Source organism: Synchiropus splendidus, chromosome 6, assembly GCF_027744825.2.
Source record: "Synchiropus splendidus isolate RoL2022-P1 chromosome 6, RoL_Sspl_1.0, whole genome shotgun sequence".
NCBI classification, from domain to species: Eukaryota; Metazoa; Chordata; class Actinopteri; order Syngnathiformes; family Callionymidae; genus Synchiropus; species Synchiropus splendidus.
The window spans coordinates 7,429,877-7,443,846 of record NC_071339.1 but is presented as its reverse complement, the minus strand read 5'-3'; the positions used below and the strand labels follow the sequence as shown (position 1 = coordinate 7,443,846).

The 13,970-nt window shown below is 45.7% G+C and overlaps 1 protein-coding gene and 1 long non-coding RNA gene across 2 annotated transcripts in view; one reads left to right on the top strand and one right to left on the bottom strand.

The window, feature by feature from the left end:
- Positions 1 to 1,530: 1,530 nt before the first annotated feature.
- The window catches only part of skib (v-ski avian sarcoma viral oncogene homolog b), a 38,681-nt gene continuing 26,241 nt past the window's right edge, over positions 1,531 to 13,970 (bottom strand). The window contains exons 2-7 of the mRNA XM_053868516.1: positions 6,688 to 6,801; positions 6,462 to 6,553; positions 6,165 to 6,382; positions 5,454 to 5,722; positions 4,988 to 5,218; positions 1,531 to 4,124 (exon numbers count right to left, since the gene is read on the bottom strand). Coding sequence (XP_053724491.1) covers positions 3,933 to 4,124; positions 4,988 to 5,218; positions 5,454 to 5,722; positions 6,165 to 6,382; positions 6,462 to 6,553; positions 6,688 to 6,801 — 1,116 coding nt within the window. The 3' untranslated portion in view covers positions 1,531 to 3,932. The remainder of the gene's footprint in view (positions 4,125 to 4,987; positions 5,219 to 5,453; positions 5,723 to 6,164; positions 6,383 to 6,461; positions 6,554 to 6,687; positions 6,802 to 13,970) is intronic.
- LOC128760835 (uncharacterized) lies at positions 4,505 to 7,539 on the top strand. The gene is made up of 4 exons (XR_008414872.1): positions 4,505 to 4,602; positions 5,066 to 5,270; positions 6,744 to 6,852; positions 6,953 to 7,539. It is a non-coding gene; the product is annotated as an uncharacterized LOC128760835 (long non-coding RNA).

Below are 13,970 nucleotides of genomic sequence, written 5' to 3'. Positions count from 1 at the left end.
GAGGGGAGTGGGGCTGGAAGACAGCAACCTTTGTTACACAGGAGTCTTGGTCATAGCTTTAGATTCATGATGCAATGAATGTTGGCTCAGTAGGGTTCAACTCAAAGAGGTCTGTTATAAGATAGTAACGACACATGGGTGAGACATTTGAATCGTCTTGCCAGAACATTCAGGCAAAGACAACCTTCTATGACCAACCTCACCAACATACAACGTGCCTCTCGAGGAAACACCACACTGTGATAGAAGATCCAGGATTGCTCCTCAACCTCGACCTTCTCCACTGTGAATGGTGTTGGAGTCTCTCACTCTTTAACTTGTGAAGACGACCAAAAGTCATGTCGAGCATTTGCAGCTGGAGCAGCAGCCAAAGCTTCTGCCTGCAACCTGTGCTTCCGATAGTGACCGCTAGGTGGTACCACTGAGCCAAACAAGATGTCATAGACGCGCACCTAGTGCTATATTTGTTGAGATTGACTTGCGTCTTCCATTTGTGTCAAACAGGTATTTAAAAAATTATATGGATAATAACGGAAATATTTACTTCATTTCTATTTGCATTTTAACATTTACTTTTTATGTAATTTTGCGCATGTATTTTCATACTTTCAATATTATCATACTTATCAGATTTAAATCTGTTTTAGAAAAAAACGAATTTGTGTTAAAAATGCAGTATTGAATCTGAATAAATATCATATATTTGCTTCTTTGATGGAGGGTTGAGCATTCCACTGACTATTATTGTCACTGGTGCAGCGAGACAGGGGCGGAGCCAGAAATGACCAGATCTGTATACTGTACGGAAATTTGGTTATTGAGTAAATTATTGTTAATATATTCATTCTCTGATGTTATTTTTTTATTTTTGTTATGTCCGTTCGGTCTTTCATTGCATTATGTAATTCTATATAACATTTTTGTTATCTCATGCCGCCTCTCAAAAAATGCTGACCCGGCACTTGCCCTGTTTTCCCATACTTGGAACCTCCACTGCTTGCAGGTGGCCGGTGGGGAGGTTGGAGGGAAACCAGAGGGTGGCCATGGCCAACATTGGCCACCACCACATAGCTCCAGGTGACCAGTCCTTTTTCCTCGCTCCAAGTAAACTGGCTAGTTATTTCATCTATTAGACACAGGCAATAACGATGCACAAAATATCTTTGATAAAGTTGTATTTGTTATCATACGTAACGGTCAAACATGTAAATAGTAACACCAAGTACAGTGGTACCTCGGTTCTCGACCACAATCCAGACGGCCATTCGAGAAGCGATTTGTTCGAAATCTGAATCGATTTTTCCTATTACAACTAATGGAAAAAGAAATAATGCGTTCCAAGCCTTAAAATAGTCTTTTGTAGGAGTGAATGTAGAGTGTCTGCTGCAGGTGGCTGTTCCTCTATGTGTGTGGCCGCTGCATGTGGGAGGGGTTGCCGAGTGAGTGACGTCTCTCCAGAAGTGAAGAGGTGCCCGGTGCGTGTCCAGCTCTGAATGTGCGCTTCTGTGCAGTTTGGCTGTGACAAAGTCATAAACCAAGTCACGCTCTGTCCCAGACTCGCCTCATCCCTGTCCCAGCTCCAGCCCACAACAGGACATCAAACCCTGGAGGTGTGGAGAGCCAGCACCTCCCCTGTCCTCGGTCCGTGCATGTTATGGTTTTTCCGGCTTTTTTCGGGGGCGTTCGAGTTCTGGATTTCCGTTCGAAATCAGAAGCAAAAAAATCTCAAAATTTTTGTTCAAACTCCGATTTGTTTGAATTCCGGGACGTTGGAAAACCGATGTTCCACTGTAAATGGTGAAATTCCTGTCCGGTTTCTTGCCCAACACAAATGGAAGGGAGTCTGATTGATTTCAACTTTAATGGATATCATACAAGTTCTCTGAAGGAAAAAGAAAACATTGAAACAAGAGGCAAAGTGAAACCCTAGCTTCCAAAAACCAAAAGTACAACAGCATTATCTAACAGAGATTGATATTGCTATAACACTGTACCCAACAAATACTGAACGAGGGAATAAAGATCAGAAATACAAGCGTTTTTCTTGTCTAAAATCAAAGAGCACCCGGGTTCAAATCAAGGTCTCTACTCTTTACTGGTGAGGTGCAGAGCTTTACGGTTCAGTTTTTGGTCTGTGGTGTCATATATTTTCTATGAATAAAGATCTCAATTGAACAAACAATCAAAGGACAAATTATAAGATTCTGATTGAGTTGTACAATTAAAAAAAAAAAAAAAAAATCGGTCAGATTCACACTCGCGAATGGTTTAAGTTCTCACATTCATCCATTCTGCTAAATGCCCTGCAGTTGATTAACACAATTTATATCATCCAAATATAGTCTCTTTTTTGGTTTCAAGTAAGAACAAAACATAATATTCATAATGAACTGGAGCAAGCAAACATAGTGACAAATATCTTATTTACAATATCGTATTTACATCAGAAGATACCGAGGGAGTTTAACCTTTTTTTTTTTTTTTTCGAAAGCTGTAACAGGGAGTACGATGCACAACGCAAAGTTCTGTTCTTTAAAAAGTGCAATTCCTTTTTTTAAGTAAAAAAATATATATCCACATTTTTGTATATATGTAGAAATGTTGTTCATATAAACAGCAATTGTTTACTTAAGAGCCCTAAAACCAGTATCTAAAAATGAATGCTTCGTGTTGATAGGCAGCAAATTATTATAGAATATAAATTACACTGCTGTACTCCATAGAAAAAAAAAACATAAGTACCGCGTTTTCTTTCAATTACAAGGGCAAAGGTTCAGTCTTGGACAAAAGCTTGGGGCTCGTAATCATCATGGGTTCGAATCCTTTCAGCGTAACACAACATCGAAGGTTTTCTGAAATGTTCTGTGTGCAAAATATTATCGTTATCATCTCGGTGTACTGGAAACCTGCATTGAATTATGGAATTTTGTGGCGCAACTTGCTGCAAAATAGGTTTAAATAAATATCAGCACCTGACTATGAGTCATCAGATACACAATTGGTTCAACATTGTGAGCTGTTGCAGTGCATGATGGGACTCGTATGAGTGCTTGGAGCGTTTTTAACTGACGCACTTAATAGTAGACATTATGAAATTTATGTCAAGGGCGATGTATATCACGCGCTAGAGTTTGACACGCCTGTGCAAAACAAGGATTTTCGGAGAGAAGGGAAAATATCATATGGTTATGGCTTGAAATTGCAAGATAAATTGACAAGAAAGCGTTACCTCTCACTCGCGACAAACAAGGTGGACCCATACTTTCAACTTCTGATCCTGAAACTTTGGCCCAAGACTGCAGGTTGACCAGCACAAACGTGAGAGGAAACTGGCTATCCTTCTCACAGTCGGTGGCAATAGACACTTAAAACGACATTAATATTCAAAAGTTCATAAAATATCTTGGGGGCCTCAGTGCGGCCCACGCAACCCTCCAATACTTCAGGTTTAGTAAAAATACAAAAAGGTAGACAAGCTGGTATACATGCGTAGATGTTTGAGTATGGGTGTGTTTTTTTTTTTTCCTCGCCTGTGGAGCAGTAACAGTGCTGAGCAAGCAGTATATCTTCAAAGGTCTACACAGTTATAAAAAGCAAGCTGATATGAAACGTAAATAGTGGTAAACAGGTGTCTCTTGTTTCCAGTGGTCTGCGGCGACACCTCTGAGTGTACCAATACTTTTGTGGCACCGACACGGTCCTCCTCCGCTCACCTCTTCCCTTCATATTCAAGTAGTGTAATGTGGCTGTAGTTGCACACCTTCGAATAGCTTATACCAAAAATAAGAACTCGGATGGTGTCCTGATGCCCTGGAGAGATGTGTGACGTCTGCCCTCCCCGCTCGGCGGCATGCGCGGATATCATGCTACTTTCCAGTTTTTCGTACTATGATTGATTCATCGTATCATATGTGACAGGGTTTTCTGGGAGCCTAGGGGCCCTCGGTGGGGGATTGTTTGTGGGCGTCTGAGTCCTGGGGCTGGGCTTGCAGGCTCAGCTGACTCTGCAGGTCTTTGACCACGCTCTCCAGACTCTGCCGGGCCTCTCGCTCCTGCTGCAGCTCCTTCCTCAGCTGCTCCCGGTCGGCCTCCGCCTGCTGCAGCTGCATGTGGAGCTCCTCGATCTGCACCGCAAGACAGACAAACTCTTCAACTGAATATGCCAAAGCAGGGCGGTTGTGTTAGGACATGAATCTGCACTTTGAGAACCAGATTGCCCAGGTTACAGCTTTAGTTGCTGACCAGCAGGACCTGCACGAGCTACTCTTAACTATTCAGCAGTGCAGACCTAAGAATCTGATGTGCTCTATTCGCTTGCACTTTGTAGCCATGGATGATCCACGAGATGCAGCTTCCTCTCACAGTCTGCTCAGGCTTAAGGCTCATTCATGCTTTAGGTTTCCACAAAGCTCACGGATACGGCGCAGTACCACCGAAAACCATGGGTGGCGGTGTTGCTGTTTACGTCCCAATAGCAGCGTATGAGAGTAGCTAATAAGACACGAAGAAGACATAGCGATGGCGGAAGTTGTCCGGCCTCCAATGGCGATATATTTACCGGCCTCACCGACCACTGCCTCCGTTTCCTCTTCCATGTGAGAGGTACGTTCTTCTCCAGTTGCCATGTTTGTTTTGGAGCTTGTTGTAAGTGGGTTGGTCCCCCTGGTGGCTATATCGGTGAACAACAATACCGATGCAAATAACGCTGGGAAGTCAGTGACTGTAACATTGTTTGGGTACAATTTTTTTTACGTAAAGGGAGCACAAATGACTGAGATGACTTTTGATGAAGTCATCTTCTTCAATTGATGAGGTTCATGCCTGGTGTTTACAGGTGGATCGCTGAACATTTATTTCATCCATGTAACTCGCACTGTAACTAGCGCACTGGTCCTCACTTCCCCAGCCGACGAGACTCAGTTACAAACAGCCAGACGCCAACGATATCACATAACCTCCTCGAAACATCTCAAATTGATGTTCTCACCTGAGTGGAATATTTGACGCGCAGACGTTCGGCCTCGCAACCTTTGTCACAGACTCTCAGCTGTCTCTCCCTCTCCAGCTCTCTCTTCAGACGCCCGCAGGACTCTTCGGCGTCCCTCATCTTCTTCTCCCAGTCCACGCGGAGCCGCTCGATCTCCTTCCTCAGGTTTCTCTTGGCCTCCACAGCCTCGCGGAGTCGGCCTTTTTTAGCCACACGCACAAACTCCAGTTCCTAGAGAGACAAGACGATATTTCAGGCAGAAGCGCCAGACGACCTACAGACTGTGAGTCGTGATCATCCATCTGTATGACATTTCACGGTAATAGGACACAGCCATTGATTTACAGACAGGAGGGATGGTAGGAAGCATTCATGAATCTCACTAGGGATCAGGACTCAGAATGTTTTCATGTGTGACCTAAGATACAAATTAAAAACTAAAACAAACTGGTGACGGCCACGCTACCTGCTGCAGGCTCCTCTTGGCCTGTACCGCAGCTGAGATCTTCTCCTCCTGCTTCACCCTCATCCTCACGATGTCCTGCAGGATCTTCTCTCGTGCTTCTTTCGTGTCTGGGCCAGAAAACAGGGACTGTCTGAGGGAGTCCATCTCCGGACACATGGCTCCAGACTGCCAGGCTGCCACCTCCGGAGGACGGGCCTCGCTGGGCGGAGAACTAGAAACGCTGACGCAGGCGGAGGCAGGGCAGGCCTGGGCGGACACACGGACTGGACCTGAGAAAGATTTGAATCCGAAAAAAATGAATTAATTCATTTAAAAAAGTGTCAAGCAGATGACCTGACCAAGTCTAAATTCTCATTTCCCCCGAACTAGTGATGCTTTTCTTGCTGAAGAACTTATTGCGTTGTGGTGTTTAAAAACATTTAGTTAGTCCTTTATATTTAAATATAAAGAACGTATGATACCTTTCACCTTCTTGACAGATTTAGACAAAACACTACGAATAAACTAGTTCAAGTGCAAGTTCTTTTCTCTTATAGTTCCTCCATCGAACACTAGGTGGCAGTAAGATAGCAACCTATCTCCACTCCTCCTGAAATAAACATCCTACTCATGATTTTTCAAGCCATGAGCTTCGTTTATAGGATTTTTAACAGGATTTTTAAGTTTGGTTGAACTGAAAATCCCAAACTGGAAATGAGATCAGTGACTCACGGTCATCTGAGTCGTCCACATCGATCTCTCCATCCGTGTCCATGTCGTCAGGCTTGGCAGCCACTTGCATGTCGCCATTGTGCAGCTCCCTTGGTGGCCGGGAAATGGCAGCAGGCCCCCTGCCAGGAGCGTGGCTGTCTCCGGGGTGGACCAGAGAGACGGGGGCCGCCTGTGTCACACTGGGCACGGCTGGCGTCTGGTCACACTTTTTGTAGGATCTGTGCAAACCATTGAGGCAAAAATATTCAGGACTGCACTTCATATTAGCGTTTATTTTCATCTATAAAATCCCCTCACCTCTCAGTGTCACTTTGCTTCTCTGGCCTCTCTTTCTCTGTGCTTTTTGGAGACCAGGGACGGAAAGCCGAGGGTCTCTGCTTAAGCTGGACCTGCGCAGCAACAAACACAAACCACATTAAATCCCCTGTGACAAAATGACTACAGCTTTTAACCCGTTTGACTTTTCAGCTTTTGGGCAAATCCGGTTTCACCCTCAAAAACAACAAGGACGCACGACACCAACCTTGTGTGCAGACTTTGACAGCGTTTGTAACCAGTCGGGCTTTTGGTCTTTTTCAGAGGTTGGGGATTGTAGCTTGTCAAATCTGGAGCGTTTGGCAGCGACTGGACTCGGAGACTGAGGAAACAAGACACGAAAAAAACATTAGACGCTTGGATGTATTTGAAAGTAGGAACCACTTGTACACACCCCACAAATCTTGACTGTTTATGTGGCATTTACACATGAAATTAATTTCTGTTCAATTCCTTGACCTGCAAACCAACAGCCTCCCACCACCAGGTGGCAGTGCTTCTGCTTCAGGCTCAAACAAGCAGAGCTCAGGATTATTGGTTAGAATCCTGGGATGATCCCATGAATCCGTCAAGGGACCTGGACTAACAACCCTAACCCTCTTTTGAGAACAGCACCACACGAGAGGTCGAGGTCCAGTAAGAACAGTAAGAACACTGTTGCAAACACAACGTCCAGTGATGCTAGTGAGTTGGCCGCCATAGCGGCAGCTCTTCCTTCAGAATGTTTTTGAGAGCTGGACCAGCTAAGTGGAGCAGATATGACTGTAATGTTGTGCAACAACTTTCCTATGAATAAATTCTTCATTTTGGATCCGGTTTTTAACAAGGAGCATACCATTATAGCTACCTGCGGTTGACTGAAATGCACATGTCATGACAGTGACATGAGAATTCTAGCAGCAGAACTGCCTCTGAAGCGTTTTCCACTTCCTCCATATTTGATGCTTACATGCTCACTGTGACCGAAATACGCGTCCGCGATGCGGATGCTGTCTAAAACCCATCCACCAGAACCAGCCGCGTCTCTCTTTCAGGTTGATCAGATATGGGATTTGCTTTCGACGACCCTGCCTGGCACCGTGGCTCAGGTGTGTGCGCCACATGAGAGCGGCTTCTCTGGCAGCTCCCTGCTGGTCGCTGATACAGCATGTGATATTGTGAATGACAGGCTGTGAGACTGTGTGCGGAGAGCCAATGTCCTCAGGTCTGCGCTTGTCAGACGGAGGAAATGTTTACCTGAGCAGGCGTGGAGGCCTCGGCCCAGACCTGCCGCTCTCTTACTCACTACTATGACATTCCGCCTGGAGGAAAGTCAAACACTCCCATCGCCTCCTCGTCTGCATGCGTGATTCATGACAAACCATTACTGCCGTCTACCTGCACCAATCCTCCACCGAGGCACAGGCAGGCCCCGCTCCGTTAGCGTGCGCTTCTCCAGCCTCGACAGCCGTTTGCTCTAATCACCTCAAGATGGGAATTAACGACGAACCTCATTTAGCATTAAGCGCGAAACTCGGCTGCTAATGAATCATGGCTCGCAGCCGCATGAAGCCAGACGCTTCCAGTGTGTGTGTCTGTGTAAACACCAGCGCGAGTGGGAGTGGGGAGGTTGGTGGGTGCGAGTGGAGACACGCATGTGTGCGCAGACGTGTGAGTCTGAACAGTCAGAGCCAGGGTGGAGGTGAGAGCGGGGTCTGGCGCCGCACACCTGAGCGAGACCTCATGGTACCGGCTGAACCCCACACTGGATCTTCTGCTGTGACTCCGCGTGAGATTTTAATTACACATCCAGGGAGTGAGCAGAAGGAAATGATTTGTCGGAGGAAAAGACTGAAAACCGTTGACCTATTGAACATTTTCTTCTCGAATGACTGCTGAGATTCATAATGAGTGTCCTTGCTCACGGTCCTTTTGATTTAGCGCCGAGCTGAGCTCAGTATTTAGCAAGTCACTGTCAATCATCAACACTTATCTGCTGCTATTCCTCATGGTGTGCTTTTTTCTGACTGAAAGTGACATATATATATATATATATATATATATATATATATATATATATATATATATATATGTACAGTACATAGTACATCCTTTCGATTCATTTTAGCGGGTACGGGTCGTACTTTTTTGAAACCAGAAGGGAAAGTGCGTGGATAGGGAAACGTGGATCTGTATGGATGTAGCCTGGGTGCTAAGCTGGTGTCAAGTCGGACGGCAGCACTGAAAAGGAACACGCAAGGAAGCTTCGAACGTCTTTACAAGCAGAGTAGCGACTCTTTTACGACAAAATTTCTGCGCTGAAAAGTCCGTAAGCAACCGTAGCAAATGGCTGTTAGCATTTCAGTCTATGGCAGGCCTCATAAACAGGGCTAAATAAAGCCCCTGGGCCATGAGTTTAGCATTGATATAGATGTATAAGCTACTGACAGCTCATCCAATCTCTTCCTGTCTTCATCTTTGTGTGAAGTACTCAGACACGTCTGGCTGACTCACCAAACGCTTCCTCTACCTGTTCAACCAGATCCAGCTGAAGACACACCCCTGCACAGAGTGGTGTCTACTTTAGCTACCGTGGGTTAATTCTCTTCCCCCGACCTCCTGCTGAGTGTGTCGTGTCGACCTGACCCCTCACCTGCTTGACTCGAGGCCGCTGGTCACCTAAGAAGAGCTGCTGTAATCAGAGTCTGTAATTACCGCCGTGACTCTTGTTTTCCCGACAGAGGATGTCTGCCTGTCTGCTGCTATTTCTACCCTGAGGTTTGCATCTCCAGGAAAGTAAGGAGCGCTAGACATAATAGAGTCAGAAAACAGACACTCCCCGACACCACAAGGGACCTGCTGGCTAAATCTGACACTGAGCTCAGAGCAGAGCAGCCGCGCAGGCTTTACTCACCACCACATCACAGACACAGCACGGCCACACAGTCATAACAGCACATCCTACTGCAAGTCCCGCTAATGATAGCGCGCCCCCCCCTCCTCCCCTCCTCCGCCTCGCTCACTGGAGACTTCCTATGGGGAGTTTTCTTTGGCCCCGTCCCCTGTGGGAACTGAGTCTTGAGTGGGAGGGAGGTGGGCCAGAAGGGAGCGGGACCACAGAGGAAGCACTGAGCTGAAGGAATGTTGGACTTGAAGGCCAAGTACAGCCTCCCCCTTTAAGGCTCCATTCAAGCATTGGCCTTTTCAACCCACTATTGTATGATATTTCTTTGAGCCGCCATAATGAAGGAGCCTTTAAAGCCGACCTGTAGGCTAAACACAGTCTAAGAGCAGTCGGGCAAGAAGAGACAGGCTTTATTTTTTTAATTTCCCACGTATAATGGCGCACTAATGCTGGGATAAACCTACAACTGGGTTTCTACCGGCAATGCAGGTAAACATGGAGGTGGTGGCTCACCACAACCACGTCGATTTATATATTATCCGACCCGCAGATATGAGCCAGCAGTGACACCAGAAATAACTTCATAAATTCTAACCATGCTAATATGAGTATAAAATAGTCAGAGGGAGATCCCAGGGATAGACCCTCTCCATCATGGCCCCGTGGGAACTGTCCGGTCCAACATCTTAGCAAGGTGCTAACACCACTGTAGCAGTGACTTGGATGGATGACAGCGCTCTAAAAAGCCAGCAGTCTTTCTTGGAAAAGGTATTAAAGCTATGAGGGACAACAAGAGAGGAATTTCAATTTTGAAGTCCCCTTCAGCAAACGTATGAGGTAAGCGTACTCAGAGCTTCCCATCTGAGTTGACTAGGTTTGTTGTACACATAGACAAGTTTAGATGTTCATACGTTATTTATAGTCCAGGCAGAATCAATGATCGGCCCGCGGGTCAGACGTGGCACTGAGACAACCTCTTTAGGCCTCTCTGTTTGTTCTGTGCAGCGATACTGCAATATCCCTTACAAGTTCTATATTCCTGTAATGTTTCTCATTTGTTTTTTCCCGCAGAAACAATCCCCTGTTTCTGCATCACACATAGGATTTCAGAATAAACACTGTTGTTGCTTTGAGTCCCTTTAAGGCCATCACTGTAAGTTGCTTTGGACAAAGGCGCCATGTTGCATGTGATTATGAGCCGGGCCTATTAAAGCGTAGGTGAAAATGATTCCACAGCTTGACCTGCTTGTGGATGATCGTTGTCATGGGGCGAACTGGAGCGTGATGACGATTGAGCTGTTATTTCTCTTGAACATGCTACTGATCAATGGCAATTGCTTATTGAACAGCTGGTGTGCTGTAGCGGCTCCTACTGACATCTTCTCCTGTGTCAAACTAACACAGAGCGTGTGACTTCGTGACACCTAGCGTGGGGAGAGGACGCCGTTCATCCTTACAACTCTGGGAGGAAAGGCAAGGTGAACCACCGCTGTAGAAGAACATCCGTGCCGTGTGTGCGTTACATTCAGGGCTGTAAAGAGTAATTGGGCTGGCATCTATACTTATACGGAGACATCATTTCTGCATTCAGATTTCTATAGACACGCTCTTTCACCCCTCGCTGAAAAACAAAATAATTACACGCTACTTGACAAACGGAGGGTGAGGTCACAGACATGTAGCATGTGCCCGTGCAGGCTTGATTTTACATGCTAGAACGGTTCTTCATAAAAGCAGAGAAGGCGGGATTCACAAAGCACCTGAGGTATGAGCAGGTGTGTAAGATGAGAGGGAGAGACGGGTAATGACGCAATATTGACATGCTTAAACAGACATGGTAGTAGGAGCTACCTCAAGACTTGTTCAATAACTTATACCGTGGACTAATATTTGTTTCCTGTCGATTGCCATGTGATGATAGCAGAGTCGGCTCCTGGGTCTTATTTGGTAGGCAGACTTCACACAGGGAGGATATGCAGGGGTTGGACAAAATAATGGAAACACCTTAAAGTATTTCTTAGCTTTAAGGTGTTTCCATTATTTTGTCCAACCCCTGTAGATTTGCCTAGACCCTGGTTGAACTGCCTACTGTTTTACGGAATAAGAATACTCCAACAGCATCACCTTATTGGCTAAGACAAACACTTCAGTCTGTATCCTTGAGTGCCTTTTTTACACATGACAGCACAACCCCGGTCTTATTACGGTGCCTTTTCGACTCATGGTAGATCCAGATGATTTTGTACACGCTTTTGGTCGGTGAGACACAACAATATGTGCACACTGTTCCATGTATTTGGAGTCTGATTGTCTTGCTTGAGTACTACTGAACCTAGCTCAAGCATTCACCATCCCACCACACGTCATCACAACTTAAGTTTTTTGGCTTCGAACCTGCAGTGACCGGGACATGATCTGCATCCTGTGAGGAAGTGCACCCATCAGTGGATAAAGGTGCATACTGTCACAGAAATGAAAACTCTCGACAGGTTAAATGTAGGGAGATCTTAGGAAAGGTTTATAAGAAAAAATATTTAAAATATTGTTCCTTTTTGAGGAAAGATAGCTACTCAGTTTTGGAAACAGATGCTCCGAGCTGGTTCCTCATCTGGATCCTCAACAGTCCACCTTAAAAGGCGCAGTCCTCCTCAATCGACTGAGGGTGTGTTGACATTGTGAGTCATGCTTCACTACATGTCTATAAAAACAGCGGAAAAAAGAGAGTAAAACTCCCGGGGTGGGGGGCACCGACGCTGTTAAAGCACTGGGGTGAACCCTGCTTTTAAGAGTAGAGATACTGTATACAGTACGCACACCAAAACTATTTAAATGGTTTCACTTGAACTTTAAAACAAACAGCACTTTTCACGTGCCAGACCTGACAGTTTACACATCGTGTTACCATCGTATCGCCTGGTTTGCTGTTTCTATGTCAATGGAACGCGAGATGCGGAGTCAAATACCTTGTCTGCTTGGCACTTAAGATGATTCTAATTTGGTTCTAACAGCCTGCATCTGTCGTGACGTACGCGCGGAAACAAAATAGCTTTAATTCGATTATCAAGTCACAAACCATGGGTCAGTGCATCCAGTGCGCCCAAAATAATTCCCCAGCTGAACTTCCTTGGGCAAGAGTCGCACAATACATCTGCATGCTGCATGGTAGCATGACATTGAGAAAGGAGCACAGCAACAAGACAAAACAGTTTCAGATTACGGCCTCCTTTCCCCTCTTAAACCCCTGAATGTAATCCCCAGCTCGACATGTGCTTAGTGGGGCGCTGTCTCACTCAAGGGCACACCAACTGGCACAGCTCACTCGGGTAACAGCCTTAGATGGAAGAGCAGGAGTACTAGTTTTGGTAATCTGATCCCTGCAGTTTGCTGCCGGCGCTTGCAAGGATGCCGCCACTTTCTATTCAACGCTATAAATTCTACACGATTTAAATTGAGCCCCTCGTAACAGCTGGGAGGAAATCATTGCCCGAAATATGTCTGAAATTTCACGCTGACCTCAAACGCATATACAGATCGGGCTTGTGTTCCTTATCCCAAAATCCTATTCATCAATTTGGCCCGGAGTGTCCGAAGCCTTGCCACGCTGCTTTTAGGAAGCAATGGTTATGGAGCTCAGCGGTATAGACCGACGGTAGAGAGGGCGCTGCAGGACCTGACATAAGGTCGGAATTACACTCCTGCTTATTGGATTGTCCTAATTGTCTTTGGGATTGAGACTTGATGAGATCTGAGGCGAGGAGGAGGAACTGCTGTTCCTAAAGGTGGAAGATGTCCCAGCAGGTCCATGCAGATTGACACATTTAGCTGCCAGGCTGCAGTGTTAATATAGCATTTGCCAACCCTGTTTTTCCTATTAAACATTCCTACATTTACTGCATATCTCAGACAGGATACGACGCTTTCTTCTGTTGTTCATCATTTGGATCATTTGTATTTGCCTTGTCCAGAGTCACTGCTCACCCCAGTATCACTACAAACTACACTACATTTTTCAGGAGACATTTAGAGCCACAGGAATTCCGCCTCTTTTTTAAGTACTTTTTCTGCTGAAATATACATTTACTGTTATTGCGCATCTGAATATAAGCCACACCCACTAAATTTATATTTCCCCTCTGGATTGTCAGGCGTGCCGGTCTATAAGCCGCAGGTGTAGCGGTGCAGTCCACAGCATAGGAAGGTCAGTGAAGTCCCGATGTTAAAATGCATGAGGAACGTGTTACGCGTTGCATCAGACCAATGAAATTAGAGGCGTTTTATTAATGTGTCAGCGTACTCCTGGCACATCTGTTCCTGGAGAGACACTGGCTATGGTGGCGGAGCTTTGGGAGCCACACACAGGATAAAACAGGTCTGATGTTTTGGCGGCATGAAGCTTGTTAGCCCATCGCGTCTGGAAGTTACGGTACATGTATGTACTGTATAACCGATCGACATCCTTGTTGCATTTACAACCCACCTCTACCCTGGCCTGTCCTCTAAAGTGAAGTCGCACACTATTGAAACAACAAATAGCTCGCTCACTTTTGGTCACATGAACTCTCTGCCCCTGTATTGGACCACACTCACTGAGACATATCTGTGTGGGA